The sequence below is a fragment of the Chironomus tepperi genome, unplaced genomic scaffold (genome assembly GCF_022539635.2).
Source record: "Chironomus tepperi strain 1889 unplaced genomic scaffold, CSIRO-AGI_Ctep_v1 contig_89, whole genome shotgun sequence".
NCBI lineage: Eukaryota > Metazoa > Arthropoda > Insecta > Diptera > Chironomidae > Chironomus > Chironomus tepperi.
The window spans coordinates 82,526-107,581 of record NW_027226211.1 but is presented as its reverse complement, the minus strand read 5'-3'; the positions used below and the strand labels follow the sequence as shown (position 1 = coordinate 107,581).

Genomic DNA, 25,056 nt, shown 5'->3' with positions numbered 1-25,056 from the left:
GCATTCATCAACAACAGAGTGTATATAATATTTTTATTTTTTATTTCCAGAATGAACAATTTAATGATGAACAGTATTCCGCTTTTACATTTTAATCACACCACATTACACGCTTTGAGCTGCAATGAACAGATTTATACGTTTGTATTGTGGCTTTTTTCTTCTTGCATTTTGTAATTCATTTTAATGAGTTTGTACAGCTATTTTTGTTGGTGTTTATTTGAAAGTAAATTGGATTTTTTGTTTGTTTTTGTATTGATTCAGGAGTTGAAGGTGCTGTTTAGTTGGAACCCAAATCCATCAATTCTAGTATGCTCAACTTTAAGGCACAATGACCGGAATCCATTTTCCAGAACAATAAGCCTTAATCGTCCTAAATATTATTGAATTTCAAATGATTTCTTCTTTTGGGTTTTTTCTGTATTATTTCATGCATTACAGCTTAGTGATACGAGAGCTGCCTTTTTTATATTTACATGACGTATCATATTATTATGTTGCACACATAGACGAATATCATCAGAATTTCATGAATTTGCTATATTATATATTTATGATATTCAATCGTATTTGAAAGACGATGGATCGATCGAGAGGTCATTGATGGGGTTGTCGATGAGGGGGATTTGATTGGATGTGATTGTGGGATTGATTACGGGACTGAGGAACAGTTGGATATTGGGAAATTGGAAATTGTAGTTCGAATGGCTAGTTGTGGCAGGAATTCAAAAATTAAAAGCTTGAAGTTTTGTAATCATTTTTTACCAAGATTATGGAGGAATGGGGTTGACCCTGAATATGCCCCTGATTTTTAGAACATTTTTCCACCAAGATGAGGAAGGGATGGGAATTACCCTTAATATGCGCCTGATTTTTGGAACCTTTTTCCCCAGGCTGAGAAACTCCGCGGTAATACCGTGGTATTGAATTTCAAATACCGCGGTATTTTATAAATTTGGGCAATGATCATGATTTCTTTGTGATTATTTACAATCACAAAGTGTTTTTTCATGATCACAGCTTGATCGCAATGATTATCGTATCTGATCGTGATCACTCTGAAAAAATTTTATCATCACCGTTCATAATCACTGAACATAGTCATCATCAGATGTCATCTGATACGATCACTCCAAAAATATCTGCATGTTCACTGATCGCGATCAATGACGCAATCATGCGACCTTATCATAATCACTACTGGAAATTTCATTTTTAAATTATCATGATCACTGATTGTAATCTTTATCATGTTCACTGATAATTAGTGAGCGTAATCAGAGCATAATTTCCAAAAATTTTCGAAATTTTTCAAAGTCATAACCATGTTCACTGATTGTAATCAATGAACATAATCAAATGTGTTCTGAGCATGATCACTTCAATGGGGGAAGATTACTTGGCGAAACATATACGTAAAATTGGCGCGAATTTTGGAAGTGACTTTGACCTTACTGGATCTTGGTTTTAGTTCGTGGAAGTGATTTGATTACTGGATCTTGGTATTTGATCGTAGCTACTTAGATTCTACTGGATCTTGATTTTAGTTCGTGGAAATGACTTTGAACTGGATCTGGAGTTTTGTTTTTAGAAATGACTTTGACCTGATGATCTTGTTTTTAGTCGTTTAAGTAACTTTAAGATCCAGAAAGTCAATGTTAAAAACGAGATCCAGGGTCAAAGTTACTTCCACGAACTAAAATCAAGATCCAGTAAGGAAAAAACTACTTTCTCAATCAAATAACATGATCCAGTAAGATCATGCAAGATCCAGAAAGACATTAAAGCAAGATCCAGAAAGATTTAATTAATGAAAGTTAGGGTTTCTGACAGCGGTTAACCGTTAACAGCATAACAGCGGTTTTTTACCTAAAAATGCAGTTAACGCAAAACAGCGGTTATTGAAATTTAACCGCTGTTAACAGCATTTTTAATTTGACTTTAAATAAGAAAATTTTAAAGGCTTTTAATAAAAAAGTTTTAATTTCTTTCTGATATATCTCCCACAAAATATTCAACACATCCACATCCATAACGTAGAACAGAGAATCACTCAATATCAAATTTCCACGAAAATCGATTCAACCTTTTGAGGAGCTGAGCTGCTGAAATTAACCATACGAGGCAAAATAAAAGATTATCATAAAAAGCTCATTAACATAGTATAATTGTGATATTATTAAAAATTCGCAATAACCGCTGTTAACCGCGTTAACAGCTGTTATGAGTTTTTTCATAACAGCATAACTGCGGTTATGAAAAAACGCGGTTAATCAGAAACCCTAATGAAAGTCATTTTCAAGGAACTATCATTAAAAAAACTTGAAAAAATGTGATTTTTTGAAAAGATTTTCGCAAGATTTTCATTAGGATGAAAAACGATTGAAAATTCATTTTCGATATCGATTTTCCCAAGATTTTCCTATGTTTGGATAAAAACCCTTCAAAAAGTGATTTTTCGCCTTCAGAAGTTCAAATGAAAACCCTATAAAATGTAATGTTTTGTTTTTTAGTTTTTTTAAAATTGAATGAAAATCTTAATAAATCCATTTTCCGCGGAATCGGATGAAAAACTCAGGAAAATTTGATTTCCACCTTCAATTTTTTTTATCATATTGAATAATAATTTTTAACGAATCACAAATTTGTCGAATCCTATTTTTTTCTTCACATGATTATGTTCACTGATCATGATCAGTGAGTATGAAAAGTAAAAAAGTTAATTAAGTTAATATTAAAACCCGAATGATCCGAAGTGAAAAGGAATTATTACTTCTTGAAACAATGCATCAAAAAATATTAATTTATCATGTCTCATTTTTAATTATTATTTACAGATGGTGGCTTCAAGGAAAAACGTGAGATCTCGAAAGTTAAGCAACGCAGCAATAAGATTGGTATGAAAAAAAATCTAAGTTTTAAAATTTTCAAAAAAAAAAATTAATAATTTCTACTATTATAGCATACAAAAAAATACTTAAAAAAATTCAGAACACCAAAAAAAAATTGGTTAACTTAATTAATTTTTTTGTTTTTTCATGATCACTTTGTAAGTGAATGATCACTGATCACGCTCAGTGATAATCACTGATCATGATCATTATTGCGATTACAATCAGTGACCACGAAAGTTGCAAAAATTGCATGCAAGTTTGCACTTCATACAAGTTATGATCATAATCAGACGCAATAATGATCATGATCAGTGATCATAGTCACAAAAGCGCGATCGCGTCGGTTTGTCAAAATAATGTATGGAGTGATGATGAAAATTCATCATTCAAACTCCAAGTCACAAATAAATATCTGATCATTTTGCCTAAAATACCGCCGATAATAGTTTCTCAGCCTGGCTTTTTCCTGCAAGAGGATGGGATTGAGCCTGAACACTTTTTTGCTTTTGAATCATTTGTGACCAAGATGGTGTAGGGATAGGACTTGACCCAATATCCAAGATGACTATCCTTGGATTACTCTGAGTTGAATACTCCACAAAACATTCAACATCCACATCCATCATGTAGAACAGAGAATCACTCAATAGCAAATTTCCACGAAAATCGATTCAACCTTTTGAGGAGCTGAGCTGCTGAAAATATTATTCATAATTCATTAAATGATTTTTCATCTCTTTCAGAATTTTATGTTAAACGTTAATCGGATTAATGAAAATTTATCTGCTTATTAAAAAATTATTAATTTCCCTTCCTGAAAATTTTTTAATTTTTTTATTGAACTATTCTCGGAAGTTTCATCCATTATTTTAACCCCTTTGATCTGAGGATCAAGTCATAATTGAATGGAAAATTGTTAAACAATGCGGAGTTAAATCATTCATAATTGGGACTTAAATGGGAGAATCAATATGATTGTATGTCAATCTGTATTGCATATTAATCTAATCCGTTGAAAAATATATTTGTAAAGTATGTAGATAAAGGTTGGATAAAGGATTTTGCAGAGAAATGATTCAATAGAATTAAATAGAAAAGGTTTAATTTGCAAAGGCTTAACAAGGTGCAGTATTAAGGCGAATTGTATCCCCTGATCCCGCTATGTACACCGTAGATGTCCAAGCTATGTATCGGAATAAGTAGTTAAGTACGCAAAATTCTATCCAAACCCCCTAGAGTGAAGGATGGCAGCCCCAAACTCAGACCAGGGATGGTAAAGTTCACAACCGACCATTTCCAAAAATCAACTTATATAAAGAAAGCAACAGTTTTAAGGAATGAATTAAGACATGACTTTAATGCTGTTACCACTTAACCCAGCATTGTATACACTGGGTGCCTCATCACCCACTAGTAACATAATGTCTTGATGTTGATCTGGAAGTAGAACACGGAGTATGAAAAGTGTTGAAATTCATATTTTATTCATGGAAAGAACTGTAAAAAGACCTAAATCAGGGAATTGTGCCTAGTCTGATGACTCAATTATGGTCTTTTCTACATTGTGAATAATTCAGGAATTTGGATTTTATCATGTTTATTCATAGTATTATTGATTTTAATCCCTTACAACCAGATATTCAGATTTCTATTAATGTAATATCCGAGTAGAAAAATAGGGTAGGGTATTCGGTATGTTGGTGGATTCAGATGGGAGAGAAGGGGAGGAGGTTGATTCGTGGGTCAACACCTCCTTTTTGGAATGAATTCTTGATTTTGCTAGGTTTTTCATGAAATTATCCTAAACAACCCCTTTTCCCTAAGATTTTTGCTATTCATACATCCCAACCCCACCTTTTAGGTTGCTGGGAAGCGACTAGGTCCCTGCATTAACGGCAACAAATTGAAGTTACTCAAGCGGCAACCTGACAGCAATTTTTTGACCCAATCTTTCACCAAAAATGGAAATTCTTTATAATTGACCCAAAACAACAGCATAAAATATAAAAATTCAAAATTCAAACTTACCTATATTAAAAATATTTTTGTGTATGCATATTATTGTCAACAGGTGTAGAAGCCAAGATTTGATAAATTTCCTATTTTCTCTATACACTTTCATATTATTTTTCTAAATTTTTATCCTCGTTTCCACTTCAAATTTTCTTCAAAATTTTCTTTTTTTTTGTTATATTTTTTCAGAAATTTTTCTTCTTTCTTCACTTTTCCATCCACTCTACACACACATGTGCTGAACAACTCAAAGCTGAATCATTTGTGAAGTTCATTGGATCATGTTTCTTTCATTAAGACGATTAAAAATGAACTTTCATCTTTTCATATTTCAACTTTTCTTCGATTTTCTTTGATTTTTTTTTTTATGTCTTTAAAGCTCACTTCAAGCATTGATGCATTTTGGATGATGAGAAAAAATTTTCTATAAAAGGAGAAAAAATAAAGAAAATTAAATTTTCAAAAAAGCTTCAATCAACTTTTTTTTGTGAAAAAAGAAAGAATTTCTCCTTTTTTTAACTAAAAACTTATTTCATTCTTCATCCATTTATGCATTTTTGTGCTCAGTTCTTTGAGTAAAAGTTTCTTTTTTTGTTGCCTTCTTTCTATCCAATCTCAATTCCATTCCATTTGCAAAATTAGCTGGGAATTTATAAAATATGAGACAAAATAACGAAACAGACAAGGAATATGCTTTGATGATACAGAATCCTAATACGAGAGCTTGCTGACTTTAAAGAGTTGAGAGCTTGCTAGGGGATATATCACTCCGGTACCAAAAAGCGATCTTTTAAGCGGTTAGGGATATTTTTCTAAGAATTTTGGGTGATTAGAAGTTAAATTTAGATTGTCAAAGGAGATTTATGTCTTGACCCTTTCCGCCACTATCTTAGACCCTCGAAAAACTAAAAAATCTTGAATTTTTCCGCATCTTAATGTGCCACGATGTAAAGTGTGCCTACCAAGGCTCAGTAGCTATTGTTCAATAAATTTCGTCCAATCAAGTTATTCTCTATTGGTCGTCACATTCCTTAAAAACTTGAAATTACACTCAAATGCGCTCAATCCGTTCAAATCCCATCCAAAACTCAAACCAACCATTGTACTACTTTTTAAAATATCATCAAAAGAATGAATGAAAGTTTTCAAATTCTTCTCTCACTTTATGATTTATTTCTACTTTCAAAACAACGATAGCACAGTAAAAAAATAGCTATTTGAGTTCCAACAGAACAGAAATAGAAAAAGAATATTTCCAACAATCCTCAAGGACACGACACTTAAAATCTTTGATATATTCGTGCATTCACAAAAAATATTCATCTCTCGTATTTCGTGATGGATGATTGACGAATGTGAAGCGTGTCATATCCTTAGCATGAATAAAAAACTTTCTCTATGCTGCTTCTCAGTTTCTTCGTTTTTAAGGAAAAAAGCTCAACATTTCATTATCTAAACATTTTTTAATGCAAATTCGAAGAGAATATGATGAGCACTTAGACATGGTGGACACAGTTGAAGGGTTGGGGAATTGAGGGCAGTTTTATGGAGAGAAAATGAAAGTGATGACTGGCGATAAGATGATGATAACGTCAATTACTCAGATACGCAGAGAACCGAAAAGAACCGAAGAGAACCGAGGAGAACCGAATAGACCCGAAGAGAATCGAAGAGAATCGAGGATAACCCAAGAGAATCGAGGAAAACCGAAGAAAACCGAAGATAACCGAGGATAACCGAGGATAACCGAAGATAACCGAGTAGAACTGAAGAGAACCGAGGAAAACCGAAAATAATCTAGGAGAACCGAAGAGAACCGAGGAGAAACGAATATAACCGAAGACAACCGAGGAGAACCGAATAGAACCGTGAAGAACTAAAAATCGAGAAGCTTTTAATCCAGATTCGAAGATACAAAACTACATTATAGGCTTTTGTCCTAAATCTACATCGCATGAACAATAATTTATTCCTACATTTACGATTATTTGTCGCAAATATTTTAATTGACTCACCAACTTTTAACAAACACCCCCAACAAAAAAGGCAGCCACACAAAAAAATTTCATTTCTCGTCTCATATTTCAGCACAAACTTTCTCTCCTCTTAAGAGTTAAGATCTCATCAAAATTTTACCCTCAAACACACTCATAATTAATTAAAATGACGAGAAATGTTTCATCAAATCCAATATTGACACAAAAATTTTCAACAACTTTATCCTATGCTAAGCTTCATATTCTGAACAACAACAAAAAACCCTACAAGGAGATCCAACAAGACAAATTTAAATCGTAAACATTTTGAAAGTCGTAAACCCAACACACACAAAAAATATAGAAAACCACCTCCATTCATTATTCTATTTACATCATTGAAGACTGAAAAGTGGAAAAGCGAGAAAATTCATCATGATGATGAAAATTCATTTCCAACTGTCTGTTTGTGCTCTCCTTAAATTTGATTAAAAATATTTATTTAAATTATTATTAATCTTTGAGATGAAAAATTTTGTTTTCTTGAAGATTTTTGCCTTTCAATTTGTTCATGTTGTTGCTGTTACTACTCATTTGGCGCTTGCTTCTTCTTATTGCTCGCTCATTTTAATGTGTATAAATATTCGCTTAGCAATTTTAGATGAAAATGTTTGCATTTTAAATTTAATTTTAATTTTTGAAAAAAAAATGGGGTTTTGGGGGATGTGACATGGAATGTAGTCAGAGATTGAGAGATGGAGGGTAGAGGAGAGAGGTCGGACAAGTTGTGACTCCTTGAATATGCCTCTGATTCATCGTCAATTCATCGGTTCGTCAGTTCGTCGATTCATCGGTTCGTCAGTTCTTCGACTCGTCAGTTCGTCAGTTCGTCGGTTTGTCGATTTGTCGGATCGTCAGTTCGTCAATTCATCGGTTCGTCAGTTCGTCGATTCATCGGCTCGTCAGTTCTTCGGCTCGTCAGTTCGTCAGTTCGTTGATTTGTCGGTTTGTCGGTTCGTCAGTTCGTCGATTCGTCAGTTCGTCGATTCGTCGGTTCTTGGTTGCCAGTCTTAGTCTAATTGTTGGTCTCGATCTCTTGGTCTCAGTAAATCTCATATCCCTCAAAAATCTCATACCTCAGCCTAAAACTCATCATACTTACAACAATATACATTGACTCCTTTACACGCTGTTATGTTATACTTGACACAATTCCATTGTTCCTCAAACAAAAAGCAAACTTCAAACATTTAAAAAGCTTACTTAAATTAATTTTTAAACAACAACAAAACAAAAATCTCAAAATTTAAAGCAATTTAAGTTTCAACAAAAAAAGGAGAAAATTCCCATAGAAAATTATACACCAGATAAGCTAATTACTGACATAAATCCCTTGAGAATCTCACAAGTATCAACATCCTTTTTCAAAAAAAAATTACAAACTTTTTCCAGCAATAAAATTTGCTTTGTAAATTTTACATTGAAAGTTCAAAGAGGAAAAATGTAAATCCCCATCCATTTTATTAAAGGAATTAAACCCTTCACCTTTAACTACAAAGTACATCCCAAAGACCTGGTGTAGAATATAGTTACATTCCCGTAAAGCTTTTTGACGCTTATGATTATGAATAATTTCATTATGAAAGCTTTTTTTAAGAAAATAACACAAAAAAATAAGAGAGAAAAAAGTTCCTCTTTACATCCATCGGAGCGCGAAAAGAGTTTAATTAAATTAATTAATTATGTTGTTGTACATTCACTTTTTTTTAATATTCTCACGTTTTTTAAAGTTTTTCAAATAGCCTCGAAATTCTTTCAAAAAAACACAAACTTTATTTTCTTCTTTCCAAAAAAGAATTTTTTTTTGTGCTTTAAAAAAGAAATAACAAGTAAAAAATGTTCACATAAATGCAGGACTAAAGCGCATTTTCAATTAGTGAAATCAAAATTCATGCTTAGCAAAAGAGCTTAGTATAATCCTTAATGATTCTGATTCAATATATCGTATAGACCTAATGTTTCAAAGTTAGAGTTAATATTAATTAAGTGTAGTTGCATACCCCTCGAATAATAAAATAGCATCGGTTTCAAATTTAGTAGCAACTACTGATCCTACATTCTAAATTTCACTTCATTTGATTAAAACATATCAAAGTTTGAGCTAAAATAAATTTGACTTAGTTGCATGCCCCTTGAAAGACATTAGGACATTAGTTCCATATTCAAGAACAATCATTGAACCTTCATACCAAATTTCACGTTATATCGTTAAAAAACATCAAAGTTAGAGCTAATATGAATTTATAGTAGTTGGATGCCCCTCAAAATACTTCATAGGATCAACTATTTATTTAGGAACGGTCATTCAACCTTCATACCAAATTCCAACGCATATTGTCAAAATATATCAACATTCGAGCTAAAATAAATTTGACGTAGTTTTATGCCCCTCAAAATTTAAAATGGCGTCAACTGCATATTTAGGAATGATTATTAAACCTACATTCCAAAATTCAATTAATATTATCAAAATATAGTCAAGTTAGAGTTGAAATAAGTTTGGTGTAGTAGCATGCCCCTCAAAATGGCGTGGATTACATAATCAGGAACAGCAACTGAATCTGCTATAGCCCGAAAAGGAAGTGATCAATTTCAAAAATCTTTCTTCCGTCAGTTCTTGCAGGTGAAAGCTGCCATATGTCAAATTTCAAGTCTCTTGGACCTTCCGTTTAAAAGTAGATAGTGATACAGACAATACTACGGTATTAAGGACATATTGAACACAATACCGCCTAACAGACTAAAACCCAAAGAGAACAAAAAAAAATTCCCAAGCACGCTTAAAGAAAGGCGAAGAAAAGTCATGAATGATAAATGACATGGAAATTAATTTTCATTCAGAAGTAATCTTCGAGAAATATTTTCTTCCTTTAACCCTCCTCTACTGCCACGTTCTTAGCTACGCGCGTTCATTACTCTCTCTCTTCGTCGTCGCCGTCTTTTTCTTTGACTTTGCGTGAAATCTAGAAATCCTTCCTGTTGAAGTGGAAATTTATGCTTTTATGAGAATTGGAAAAGTTATTTATAGGGCTTATTGTTATAGTTGCGCATTTATGGATCATTTAAAGCAGTGGTGGGAACCTTTTTTGAGAAATGATACTAGAGTTGCAAAATAGACACCTGTCACAGGCTGAAATCGTACACATTCTTGATAATTTGTATGGTTTTGTGAAAAAATATCAAGAAATTGTACGGTTTTTGGGTGTCACAGGTGCGTGTTTAGTAACTCTGAACGGGACACCTTGGTGGTGAGGCTCGATCGAACTAGTGTCACATTAGTGTGTTGCGACACACTGGTTGCTCACCACTGATATCATGGGTATATTTATTAATACAAAACTGAAGTCATCTTTCAGCTCCATATGAAAGTCATGATTCGCTGGCCATACAGATCAGTTGTGATCCATGACTTCCCTTACATGCCGCCTAAAAACAGCTCAATCGCTGGCTACCGTTTGCCAATTTCCGATTCCAAATGCAATACTATCTCGACCGACAGTTTCTTTCCATGAGTTCTTTGGCTGTCCACGTGACCTTTTGTAATATATATACATGAGAGTCATATGTATGACCGTCAAGTGGAGCCGGTATCTCATGTGTAGTAGAGGCGTAGTCAAGAGGCTGTTGATAGAGACAGTTAAGAATGTTTGGTATTGGTGATTGGCCAGCTTCAGGCACCGGATGAGGGAGGCCATGAATCATACTTGATCTGTAAGGTCAGGGAAGTAAGTTAGTAGTAAGTACTTAGCCAAGGACAGCCAGCGACAGAGCCAGTTTAAGACGCGTACTAAGAGAGACAATGGATCATAGATGATCTGTCCAGCCAAAGAAGTAAGTAACTGAAGTAAGGTTCATTCCTCCAAGAACACTACCACGACCTGCAGCTATAAAACCATCAGTTCCCAAATTCAATCTATTTAGCATTCACAAAGACAAAATGCCACCAAAAAATCCTGTTCCAGAAAATACAAAATTCACAGAAAAAATTAAAGAACCGCTTCAAGTTGCGGGTTGAGTAAAGCACAGACAGAATCCTCATTAGCAATTATCATCATTAAAAAAATATTTTTTTATTTTTTCATGCTTCCTCTGTCTTACGAAAACAGCAGTAGTAGCAGCAGCAGCAGCAGTTTCATACCAAGCATCATTTATTTTACACTTTTAAATTATTCATCTCTCTCACTCACTCTCTCACTCACCATAAATTATCACATTACCCCAAAAAATGATCCCTAACCATTGCTTAATATTCCCTTTTTTTTACATCTTCGTATTTGGATGTATTTTTGGCTAAAAACATTTTTATTGTGTTTGTTGTCGAGAAACGAGAAACTTTTTTATTCATCCACATCGTATATCCCCCTCCCCCTAACCCCTTACTAATAGTCAGATAAGATAGAAATAGGAAATAGTTTGCAAATGTGATGAAAATGTATTGTAATTAATGTGATATGCTGAGGAATGTCCATTGGATGAAAATATTTTATTATTCGAGTGTATAAATGAGAGAAAATTATGTTCAAGGCTTACAAGGAATAAATTCCTTTTTTTTTTTGGTATGGTCAAACATTTAATTAGAATTTAAAATTATATATGAAAATAGAGAGAACAAAAATTCCCATTTGTGTCATATTAATTTGTTGGATGAAATTGGTCAATGAGTTGATGATGAATTGTCATTTTTGAGGAGTGAGCGCATTTTAAACTGAAAATTGACTTTGCAGACATAGTGGATGCTCTCAAACATCTACGCAATAACAAGCTATTGCTAAATATACTACTTAAACTGTATTGTCTCAGGTTACTATCCACTTGAGAACATGCTCTTTACATTGCTACTCCATATCCTCTATCCTAGCTGTCCTAGATTACCCTACCTCATCCTATCCTAGGTACACTAGAGCTGAAGTATTAGGGTTATCTTAGCATAGAGTAGGTTTATCGGGTTGGTTAAGAAGCAAGAGGGAGGGTAACCCCAGATATTCATACCTCCCCTGGTAGAGTAGAGTTGGGTAGAGTATTCCAAGTAGAATAGAGTAGAGTATCTCGAATAGCGTAGAGTATTCCGAATAGGATAGGGTATTCCGGGTAGTGTAGGATTGAGGAGAGGATAGTAGGGTATCCATGGATAGAGTACAATATCCTGGATTGGGAAGAGTATCCATAGTTGGGTAGAGTATCCCGTATTGAGTAGAATATCCTGGATAGAGGAGAGTATCCTGAATACTGTGGGACATTCCGGGTAGGGTAGAATAACCAGGATAGTGTAGATTATCACGGATAGTGTCGAATTTTCTGGATATGGTTGAGTATCCCGGTTAAAATAGAGGATCTCGGATAGAGTAGAGTATTCCGGTTAGGATAGGGTGTCTCTGGAAGGGTAGGGTATGATATTTCGAGGAGATTAAGAAAACGGTTCCAAGTCTAGAAAATTCTCATTTTCTTTCTAGAATAATTACGATTGATTCAGGAACAATTCAATATCACTGATGTAGTTATTAAAATTGAAATCTTTGCATTCGTCTAGCTCCTTAATACTTATTAATGACTTTACTTATGCTTCTTTAATGAACTTTTTATTTGTAAAAATTGTAAAAAAATTGACTTTTTCATCAATTTTTAAAATTTTCTTAAGGACATCCCACCTCAAATTTTTAATTCCAATTTTCTCAACTCAGCATTTAATTTACCTTTCAAAATTAATTTTTTCTGATCAAAAAAAGTGGCAAGCCCCATACAAAAAAGATTCAAACAATAAGCATTGATCCCTTGATAATTATCGCTCAAAAAACTGCATAACAGCATGTTCATTTGCAATAAAAATTCATTCAAAATATTGTCAACAATGCAAAATTACTCCCATCTGATTTAATTTGGTTCCATTTTATCAAACAGTCATTAAAAAGCGCCAACAACACAATCTAAATGCATTTTACCTCAAATAAATTGCATAAAAGTCAGCCACAAAAGTGAACATTAGGATATATATTTATATTTACCGATTGCAGACATAATTTTGTTTAGAACATTCCCATTTTGCAAATATTTGTGAGAGAAAAAAGGGACACAAAAAAGAGAGGCACACAATGATGACCATAGGAAATAGAAATAGGACCAAAATACAGCATAGCATTAAATAAAGTGAGAGTTAAAATTTCTCATAGTCCAAAGCAGATAATTAACGAATAAATTAACATGCAAAATATGTTCGGACTAAACTAGCTCCCCCTCCCTGCCTGCATATACATCCATATACATATTCACATATTGTGAATGTCGAGTTGGCATTAATTTCGGGTTTTTTTTTTTGCTTTAAACAATGCCAAAGCTAAAGTTTTAGTTTATTTATTGCTCATATCACATACACATTCTACGACTGCTTATGGTGATGCTGTTCATGATAAAAAAAAAGAAGAAAAAACTTTTTTTCAGCTCTCGTTTTTTTTTGGTGTGTTTAGAACAGCAAATGCTGTTGATGCTGAACTAGAAATTCTATTTTTTTTGCCTCTGCTCTTTGTTCTCAATTCAATTCACTTTTTCTAGTATTTTAAAATTTATTCCTTTATGGGTTATTTATGGATTACGTAATGTTAAGAATTTTTTTAGATTGAGGGTTAAATTCGAGCTGGAAGTTGTCTTGAATTTAATATAGAATTGGCTTTTCTGAACAAAATCTTAGGAGACTTCAAGCTTTGGATTGGAAAATATAAGATTAAGCATAGTCTAACTTTAGACGTAAAGATGGTCTTACACTATTAATCTGAACATCACGTTAAGGCAAATTTACTTTCTCTTCACAAAAATGAACCGAAAACAGCCGTTGTGTCGCTGTCATGACCCTTGTGCAAAGTTCCAAGTTAACTTAGATTTTGTATTGAAAATTAGAGGATAAAACTTAGTTATATCAATTTTTGGAATAATTTGGTTAAAAGATCCAAGATCTGGAATCAGATTAGCATGACTCTGATATGGTGTTGAATTTACAACGAATCCGGCACCAAATCACAGTTAAACCAGTCTAGGGTTGAATTTATGATCGATGAATCGATTTGTTCAATTTATGCTTCTTATGCTGATCTGTCTTCATTAGCTTGGAATTCAAGGCTACCCATTTATGTGAATTTTGATTGAAAAGCACAATTAATGGAGCTGAATGTTTAGCTTCAATTACAAAATAATCCAAAAGGCAACCATTTGAAAGCTTTGTAGAGTTTGAAAATGAAGAAAATTAGGTTTCATTTTGATGCTTATTAACAAGCCTTATCAATCCTTACGACCAGGGGTTCAACCAGAGGCGAGCGTTTTGGGAGGACCGACTCAATGTAGTTGTATATGACATAAAACTATGAATGGAAGAAGATTAAAGATTTCACGAAAAATCGGCAGTCCTACCCTGTTTTCGGTAATATTTTCTAGCTACCTCCTAGTTCGAGTACCGATCAGCTACGATTAGTTTTCATTTTCACCAGGACCTTGCTACGATAACCTGTCCTAGTCCTACATTACATCCTCACAATCCCAGCATTTAGGGCTCACCAAAAAAACAATTTTCTACTCATTCTCCTTCACAGTCATTTATTTAGAATACATTTTTTCTCCCCTCAGTTCCTTCATCTGACTGAAAAATGAGCACCGAATGAGAAAAAAAAATAAAATAAATGAAAGAATTTTTGCTGCTATCTAAATGCTGGATAAAGTTATACGAATGAGTAAGAAAAATTTATAGCTAGGGGCTACTGACTCTCGGAAGGACATAGCTTTGTAAATAAAAAAAAAAAAAACTTTGAGAAATTTTTTGGATCTGATTTTGGTTTACGATTTGAAGGTGGAAAAAAAAAGTCAAGAAAGCAGACAGCAAAGAGGATTTGCCTTCATATTCATGCACGAAATTTCCTTGAAGGTCACAAAATAAGAGTTTTGTTTTTTGCCGACTTAATTTTGTATTCTATATCATTAATCTTATCTGTTGCTGGATTATTCTGATTGTAAAGCACGTGCTGCTTAAAAACTGACATTTTATTATTGTAGAGTATTTTCGGAAGAGCTTGATGTTTTGCAAATTGCTGCAGGAAAATAGGCAGAGAAATAACTGCAGTGACTTAGTCGTTAGAATGTCGGACTATCGGTCCTAACGACCCGGGTTCGATCCCAGGGAAAGTCAAGTTGAATTTGGGAGCTTTTTTGCAATTCTAGCCATGCTAATTCAGTTTGTGTGACTCGGGACATCCAAATTGTGATTAGATGAATTGTATTGGTATATCCTTGATCATGCAGTATGCAGAGCAAAGATATCTATCGGCTTCAATAGGCAACATAATAACCCAAAGAAAATCACAATCAATCCTACAAAAACTCGACAACTTTATCATCTACGTCAACTTTCTCTTCATTCACAATACGACAAAAGTGCCAAGTAAGATGATACTTTAATGATGACCTGCACAAAAAATCTCGTTTTGTTGACAAATTTTCAAGGTTTTTTGGTCTATAAACAAAAAAAAGTCATGACAAATTTTATCCTCTTAATTTAAAAAAAATTGAGAAAATCCTTGTGATATTCAAAGACTAAAGCGCATTTTTGAGCTGCAATATTTTAAATGCTAGCTGCTGTAAGATTCTTAAGATTGTGGATGATAAGAGATCTTGAGGAAAATCAAAGAATTTTTGGATTGGATGTGTAGAAATGGACACTAAAGTCCTTAATGTTTGAAATTGACAGAAGTTCACAAAGGATAGAGTTGGCTTTAGATGTCCAATATACGCGGCAATCGAATCAAGTGCGCCTTAGCCAAGCAAGTACGTAAGTAAGTAAAACAGGCTGCGGAAATGCTGAATTGGCTTAAAGTTAGTAAGTAAGTAAGTGAGTATTGTGTATTACCAAACGGTATTTAAATAACAATATAATGAAATCGTATAAGATGATAACAATAGAAAAAATAATGTAAAGAGTGTTGGCCTACCGATCCTAACGTTCCGGGTTCGATCTTAGAGAATATATAGTAAAAATAGTGTAAACGCGGCTAACAGCCTTCTTTTGGAAAATACAGACAATAATGTAGTAATGATTCCACTATAAACTGTAGGTCTACTGAGTGCAGAGGCCTGGTGTATCCCTCACACATTAGACTACCAAACCAAGCTCAATGAAGCAGTCGCTTGATAGTACTTAGCCAATGGTTCAAACCGCAGTTCTCAATGATACCTGGTTTTGGAGATCTCACTTCTCTGCCAAGCAACCAGCCAGACAATGAGCCAATCAACCAGCTATCTACCCAGCCAATCAAAGTGAAGCAATAACCATCATTTCTCTTCGCATCAAAGATCCTCTAAAAATCGTGGTAAAAAATTCAGAATCTCTTTAAAAATAACACACCAAAAATGATGATGAAGAGCTAGTCAAAAGCAGAAGGAAGCAACAAAAAAAAGCAGTAACACAACAATGGTGTGTTTAATATGATGTAGAACATTACCATAGCAAGAAGTACCGACAAATATAATAGAATGAATTGCAGTACAAAAGGAACAATAATGATAACATCCAACAAATAATAATATTATGATGATGAGGAGGAGTTGAGAGCCAAAATAAGAGAACTGAACAGAAAGTAGAGAGAGTATGATGATGTATCGCATAAAAATGTCGAGGGAAACGACAGTGAGTGGTATAAAGTGGGATTGAATACAAATTGCTACAAACAGAGGTATCATATTTCAGTAAAATAAATTAAATAAAGAACGCACACCGAAAAAAAATAAAGCTTCAACTTTTCTCATATTATGTGCTTTATTCTTCTTCATTGTTATGTCTTTTAAAAAAGTTCATGTCAAACTCTTGCTCGTACGTTTTTTGTTTTTTGTATCTTTTAGGGTTATTTGGAACATATTTTTATGGAAATTATAGTAAAAAGGGATTTACATTTAGTCTGTTGGGTAAATTAAAGGTAATATGGGTTGTATAGGATAGAGCAGGCTTTAGGAGTTCTCTCCGCGCGGCTATGGACCTACGTGAGTCTGAGTCAAAGAAGTAACTGAAGTATTATAGGTTATTAGGGCTGTAGTTCAGTCTTTTGGAATTGGAAATAAGTAACTTATGACTTAATTGGGGCAAACTTATCCCCAATATAGGTTCTTAAAGGTTCTCGAAATTTTTGATGGAACTTGTTTCAGAACAAGCACCTGATTAGCGGCTATCAAGCCTTAGACCAGATTCTATGATATTTGGCCTCAAACTAGAGTCAAGTCGGTTTTAGGCTGGATTTTTTAGTCATTTTCACGGATTCAATCGGGTTCATCTCATTTTTCTCAACAGACAATGAGCATACTCACTGAAATGAGTGTGTTAATTATGCTTTCTCGAAATTACGGTTCCGATAAATTTTGGGGATCGGCATCGGGATCGGGATCAAAATTGAAATTTTTATGATTTCCCGGGAAATCCTGATCCCGGCCCCGATAGCGAGAAAACATAGCGTTAATAGTATACCACTTAATTACTGAAACCAACATACTTGTGTAAAACATACTTGTGGAAGCGGCTAAAAATTGTCTAAAAACCCGGCTTCAGACTAGCATGAAACTGACCCAAGATATGAAGAAATTTGACGGAATTCGATGTGAGGTTAAAACAGTGATGGGCAACCTGTGTGCTGTTGAAATATTTTGAGAAATGTTAAAAATTCCATGCCGTGTGTGGCTTTTCACCAAGATGTCCCGTGGCACAAAAAAGGCCCGCCCAGTCGACTTGAAGCCGGATTTTCTATCATTCCTTTGTCTTTTGCTTTCCGGGCATATTTCACATCAACTTCCATTCCCAAAAAAATGCCCTCCTAATCATCCAACAAACTCTGTTCTTCCTTACTTATTTTTTTTTTTTTGTGAGTGACATCTACTCTGCTTTATATTACTTTTTATCACAGACAGACAAAACATTTTATATGTATCGCTACTCTCGTTCCATTGAAACAAAACAAAAAATTTCCCTTGAAAAAGAGAAGTTCTTTCCTTCAGCGAAAAAAAAAATAAAAAATAATTTTAAGGCTTAAGAGAGACTTTAACTTTTCATTGTCAATAAAAAACAAGAAAAAAAATTTGCAATTTTTCTCAATGACTTTATTCTTTATTTTTTTTTCGAGGATATGCCTACGACCGAATTTCGTGAGATAATAAACAGCTGTTTGGGGAGACATTAAGCATTCAAGGTGATAATGAAATTTTTTCTCAGAAAAATTTTCCCTTTTCATTCATAAATTTTGTGAAGAAATTTTTCCCAAAACAATTTCAAGGATTGTCATTTCCACCTCCTTTCATTTCATTCAAATGTGAATATGTGTCAGAGAAACTTCTTTTTTGTTGTTGTTGCCGTTCCTTTCAGTCGACCGTGTTTAATGTATTCAAATTTGTCTTTGCTTGTGCTGCTGTTTGTTGTTAATCCCGAGCTGTAGATTATGGTTGATTTGACTTATGCTGCATATACTTTTAAGAGCGAGGAACTAGCTGCGATTAGTCGACCGTAAATCTAGTTATAAAATTGGCATTTCATGATTTTTTACAGTAATCTTTATAGAAATGATTGGCAACCTGTATACCGCGACAGAAAGAGATTGACACCAAAACCCCTCCCAGGCTATGTCCAATCACTTCCCTACACACCTTGCAGTACAAAGAATGATTCAAATATTCAATTTGTAAGCCATGATTCAATTCAGGAACAATGTGGAAATTTATCAGCTCTTTGTAAATGCTAATACTGTAATCAAAGTGAACAGGCGATGAGCTGGACACATTTTTTAGGACACCTAGTGAAGCTTCATTAATTAAGGCTTTCAAATCTGACTTTCTAGAACATTAAAGAACTCGTGGATAAATAAAGAATTCTTAGACAAATGCTGTTGATAGAAAAAGTGTTGCTTTTGGCATTGGCAATTGGAAAATGGAAGTCCGCTGTAGGCGACACCTACGGAAGGTCATGGATCGCAAATGAGCTATACGAAAAGTGAACAGAGCTCAATATTCGACTTCTGTTTATGACTTTATCCCACATCACCAGAAAGTGCTTCTCGGGATCCAAAATGTTTCTTCCACAATCCCTCCTCAATGTCTTTTTTTCTTTCTCTCTTATTCACTCTCACCCTCACTGTGTGTCTTTTTCTGCTTTTTTATTTGACTTTATGTTTACATTTATTTATATTTTTGTTGTACATTTTCATGTTATTTTATAAGCAAGGTGCTAATGTTGGATAAATTGTTAGGCTTAAGAAAGGCATTTTAAATTAGCTTCTGATGTTGTCGACCTGGATTTTGGATGGAAAAGTGGATTCAAGTTGACTGAATTTCATATTAAATTTCGTCGAGTCGACTTTGAGTTCCTGAAGCTAGAATAGGTTTTGAATCGGGACGATGAGGGAGGTTTGGGACCATTACACGCCTCAAACAGCGGCCCCCTGGTTGCTGTGTCTCAGCACATAATATACAACCTGCATTTCCAAAAAACCTTCCCATTTTTCACAAAATTCCATCAAACTTTTCCAAACAACCAAAAAAATAAAAATTTAATTACTTTACTTGATGAAACTTTTCCATCCATCCATCCAGCCATACCTGCCAGACAACTAATTTAACTTCATCATCGTCAATGAATAAATTCATAAACGAAAAAATTCATAAAAATATTTTTTTTTTGCATATGCAAATTTCTGAAAAAATCGAATAGTTTTGTACCCCCACCGACATTCCAGCATGAACACTGAATAATCTTCCCTATTTTAGTCGAATATTTTATCATTCCTCATCTATAGTCAGAGAATATTTTAATCGACTTCACTTCCCACCCAAAATAATATAAAAAATTCGTATTTGTTCATACTTTAACCTCTCATGTTTCGACTAGTTTGTACATAAATGAGGAATTCTGTTATTGCAGATGAGAAATATTTTTGGATAAGTGAAAATTTTGAGAAAATTCCTGCACGATTCGGATGAAGTGAATTATTGTAGTCATGCTTTGGCATTATTTTGATGGAAATTTTAGTTTTTTTTTGTTGATTTTTTTAAACAAATCTTCTAATTTTCTAAGTATTTTAAAAATTAAAAGTAAAGCTCTTAAATGTCAGTAATAAATTAATTGGCGACGTAGAGCAATAACACGTTATAAACCGATTAGATCTAAGTGGATCAAATCACAACATGGGTGCTAGGTCATCTCTATGTCATCAAAAGGGCATAGAGCCCCTGAAGGCCCTTACCTTCCTTTTTATGCTATCAATGGAGAAGACTAGGCTTAGAATACTTTCAATAATTCACTCATTGTGGAATGTTAAGTATATGCTTGAAGAGTACAGCCTTATGAGCTGAAGGTAATGTATAGAATTGTTTCATACCCTTTAGACCCAAAGTTTACAATGAGATCCGAATCATAAACAAGCTTTCTACATTGGAAGGACACAATTACATCATAAAACCTGACATACCCTGTACAATCTACCCAGTTAGAATTCATCTGCGTAAGATTTTGCAAAGAAAATCATCAATTTACTAGAATTTCCTTATATATCACGCAATGGAGACACATCATGTGCCAAAAACTTCAAAATTACACTCAGCACACGAATGTGGGCTCGGATTTTGTTTGAAACAATTGATTCGACTTCATACAAAATTCAACTCGACTTCGAGCTCTATAAACCTAAATTTTCAAATTCAGGACCTAATTTGGAGAGCTTTTGAGAATTCAAGCTACTAATTAACGTCTCTCATACCAATAACCGTTACCCCTGCCATTAGAAACACGAAAAAAAAATGTCATTCAAACACCCTTCTTTTATGATTCAAATTCCTAATGCTTTAATCGTCTGCTAGCTACTAAAGTCTATTATATATGGCGTGGAAATTCACATTTATTGTGTAAATATAATTAGTGCTGAGTCTAATGCAAATCAAAGTGGATGAAGCACTTGTGAATTAAATTGTGTGATATATTCACACTTCTTAATGACTGTTTGGTTAACGACTGTAGATCATTTTTGGTCAACCTATGTACTGCGGTACACTAGTGTGTCTCCAAGAACTTTTGAAAATGCTATGAATCGTATGCCGTAGTTAAGGCTTACCACTGAGGTGTGCAGAAAAAAATAAAGCATTGCCCACAACTGCAGTAGATCAAAGAAAAACTTCAAGTGCAACAGATTCTGTTAACATTTTAATTACGAACATGTTAAGATTTTTTTAAATTATTAAAATTCAGCCTTTTAATTGGACTTTTTAAGTAGCATAAAATAACACCTCATTATAGCCAACTTAACTATTGTTCCGATTCCTTCCTTTAAAAAAACATTTTCATACTAACACTTTGGAACAAAAAATAAATCGTTAATAAAAGCAGCAGCACAACGAGTAGAAAATGTTATCGTGTCGCTTCAAAGTCCTTTGACATTTATATGTTTATGTTATTTTCTTTCACCTCTTAGCATGCTGCATGTCAGAGTTAGAGGTGAAAAAAGAATGATGTGAATTAAAAGTTAGGATATTATTTTGGAATGTAGGATGTGTAGGTATGGCGCATAATATTTTTGGGGAACTGGATTAATTTGGACCAATTGGTAGGAATCTATTGATAGCTCAGGAACAGCTTTTTGGAATGAATCTTGCAAGGAACGTGTTAATTGACTATTTAAGGACCTAAGCCTGGTGTAAAACCCCTTCGGATTCAGATCTGAATGATCCAGAGCTGTACGTTAAATGCGTCTCAGGGCTAATGACAGTTTGACTAATCAGTCGACAGTTTGTCAAACCATCGCACTTAATCTGAGGCAATAACCGAGTCCTACAGAGAGAAGCTGTGAGCCGTGACGTCCTGGTGTTTATAACGCACAGGATGATGTAGCACAGGCAGCTTCCCTCTCATCCCTTAATCAAAATTTTCTAAAATCTTAATCTTTTCTAGTCACTTCACATAAATTCTTTACTCCAGTTCTACCTCAATTGCATTGAAATATCTCAATATTTTCAATAAATTCACTAATAAAATCATTTCAAGCTCCACAAAAATCAATTCCTCGAACTGTTAACAGCACATAAAAAATCAAACTCCTTAAAACACAAGCATCAAGTCAGACAGAAAGAAAAAAATCCTCTTAAAATAAATCTCCTTCAATCACAAATTTGCTAAGTCAGTGGTGGTCAACCTTTAATTTTTGGGGGCATGCCTTGGTGGTGAGGTTTGAGTGGAACTGGGCATGGCTTGCGGTTTATGGGATTTTTAAGTAAATGATCGAAGGTGTCGGGTAGCTTAGGTTGCCCACCACTGCACTAAATCGTTTAAATCACGTTACGCAATATACAGCACACAGAAAAAAAGCTCAAAAGCTAAACTCTTTTTATATCCTTTCAAAACTGTCTCACTCTCTATGCTATAACTCTCGTGATGCTGCTAATGCTTTTTTATGTGTGACACATCAAAAAAAAAAGTGTGAGCGAGGACATGAAAAATTATTTATGGATCAAGTGACACTTTTTGTGTGTGTGTGTGTGACTCTCACTTTGACACTAAACGAATGAGTGATGTTGACAATTTTTTTAAAAAAAAGGTCATCGATGTCATGTCGAATTGTCTGATGAGTGTTGGAATCTGATATGTTAAATTTGAAGTTGTTCCTGATTTTACAATCGTCTCATTTAACTGAGTGTGGCACTTATTTTAAATTGATGATTTGCATAGTGCAAGTTTTTTGGGATATTTGAGAGCATCTGCTGGTGATTTTTAGTTGGAATAAAGTTTAATTGATATTAATTTTTTTGGTGAATATTTGAGTGCTTTTTGATGTTTTTTGTTAGAATTAATTTTTCGGAAAAGTTTTGCTATAAATTGAATTTTAGAGCTCGGTTTTTAAAAGGATCTTTGAGCAGTTAAGTGCATTGCTGGTCAAATAAGTCAAATGTTTGGTATGGCAACCCGAAAGTTGAAGATTCAAGTCCCAAATAGTTCCAAATTTATCCTTAAATGAAAATTTAGGTACTTCGACTGCTTAACGTACGAGATGAAGTCATGATTAGGTGTATGGATAACGTTAGATAAAGGTATGGGCCAGGAATTTGAAGTCTAGCTGGAAAAATGAGGATGATAGCTTCAAGAATTGCCTTTTTATTGTAATATTGGCAGAACAGACACAGACCTGAAAGTATCACATGACTTTAGGGACTCCAAGTTGCAAAAGGTCTGAAGAGTGTGGTGCAACAGATTGTTGATCCCTGTGTCTTTAGCTCATAAGGATGGGTCCTTCATGAATTACATATCACGTCACGCAAACAGAAGATTGAAATATGAGCCTGAATTTGTTTGAAATCTGGATTCGAGAATTAGAGCTCATGGCATAGAAAAAAGCAAAAATATGGACAAGGCTAGACATTAATCTAGTTTGAGGTCTGTCCTCATCTCAGCATCACTCAGGATTTTTCGCCATTTATGTGTCATGTGCTATCTAGGAGAAAGCTCATAATAATGATTGAATCAAGTTCTTATAACAAGGTTCAATTCTAATCCTGCATCGCTTAAATCAGTAGCGTTGCAATACTAAACGTCGACAAAATCTAGGAACTCTGAATTATTCATTCTACAGAATTGAATCTTGACTATTTCATGAAAAGCCGTTCCTCAAAATACCAAAAATGTATCAAAACTTCACTAACATTTTTGAGTTTCTCAGAAAATATTCAGCAATATTCCTATTAATTCCGTTTACAAAATCGACAGTCACTCTACATAGTCGATTGACACCAGTTGCCTATAAACGCCACGAAAATGCAAAAACATCAGAAACTGAAAATCATTCCAAAAATTCAGAGCTTTTCTCATCAAAATTATTCAAATTGCTTTGAATTTAAAGAATTTTTTGGAATTTTCAGCGCAACAAGACTTAAATTGGTTTTATATAATTTTGGATTAAGAATTCTAGTCGATTTTAATCCAAATTATTATACTAGGTTTTGAATATTTGGCAGATAAAGTATTAACTTGGAAGACGGTCAATGAGTTCATTGATATTTTGGTATACGAAATTAGCAAGCGGTAGCCAGCGATTGAGCAAGTTTCAGGCGTCACCTGAGGGAGGTCATAAATCACAGTTGATATGTATGATAACAGAGTCAGCAAAGTTACTGAGTAACCCTCAAATTCAAAATTATTTCCATTTTTGAGCTATCCTTCAAAACATTTTCCACATAAAAAATCCCAAATTCCATCCAACATCACTCAAAAATAAAAAATGTCAAGAATCTCCCATCTGTCGTATCCCATCGAAAACCCCTAACACAAATATCCCATCCATCAAACTTCAAAACAATATTAAAATCCCCACAAAAATTCCACAAGAGCAAAACTTTATCTCCAAAAAAAACTTTTCATTCATTAGTGACTGCTGCATGCTGAGTCGAACACGAGAATGAATTGAAGAATGAAGGCACACAAAAAAAGGAACTTGTGCATAATGGCACTTTTGCGAGAACTAATAAATTTTTAATCACACAAAAAAAAACTTGAGCTTGACTTTCAAGCTATACCAAAAAATATCCACATACACATTCACTTCCTCTCTAATCCATTTGAGAATTTATAAATCCACTGTAAGTTCTGCAAAGTCTTTTTTTGTGTCACTAGCACAGATACACACCGACACAATTAGATGAGATGCCTTATATCTCTTTGTTGGACGTAAATCCAACAAACATTACAAAGATGATGTACAAAAGGATTTTGTGGACATTAATGCTATATTGGTCGACTTGATAAATCACTTGATTGAATTTTCACAATCTCAGATAGCACCAAAAAGGCATCAATCTTATGTCCTTTTTAAAAAAGTGTCCTTTAATGTCTTTTGTTGCTGCATGAAATTTATGACAGCACTTAAATATTTTCCTTTCCTTTTTTTTCTTTGTCACAGCAGCAAGTACAAAAAAAATATTTTTGAGTGACTTATTGAATTTGTTGGCCACACGCGCACGGTGGAGACGACGTTAAAATCGAACCGTTTTAAGCGATGATCTCAGAAAAACTGAAAAAAATCACCAATTTCTTCTCTGTATGATAAAGCATCGTGCCTGCTTGTGTACGAATATCCCTT

The 25,056-nt window shown here is 34.0% G+C and overlaps 1 protein-coding gene across 1 annotated transcript in view; it reads right to left on the bottom strand.

The window, feature by feature from the left end:
- Positions 1–24,734, bottom strand: part of LOC139086830 (protein amalgam-like) — a 63,433-nt gene extending 38,699 nt beyond the window's left edge. Inside the window, exons 1-2 of the mRNA XM_070635439.1 lie at positions 24,512–24,734; positions 4,923–5,331 (exon numbers count right to left, since the gene is read on the bottom strand). Coding sequence (XP_070491540.1) covers positions 4,923–5,016 — 94 coding nt within the window. The 5' untranslated portion in view covers positions 5,017–5,331; positions 24,512–24,734. The remainder of the gene's footprint in view (positions 1–4,922; positions 5,332–24,511) is intronic.
- Between the last annotated feature and the right edge of the window lie 322 nt (positions 24,735–25,056).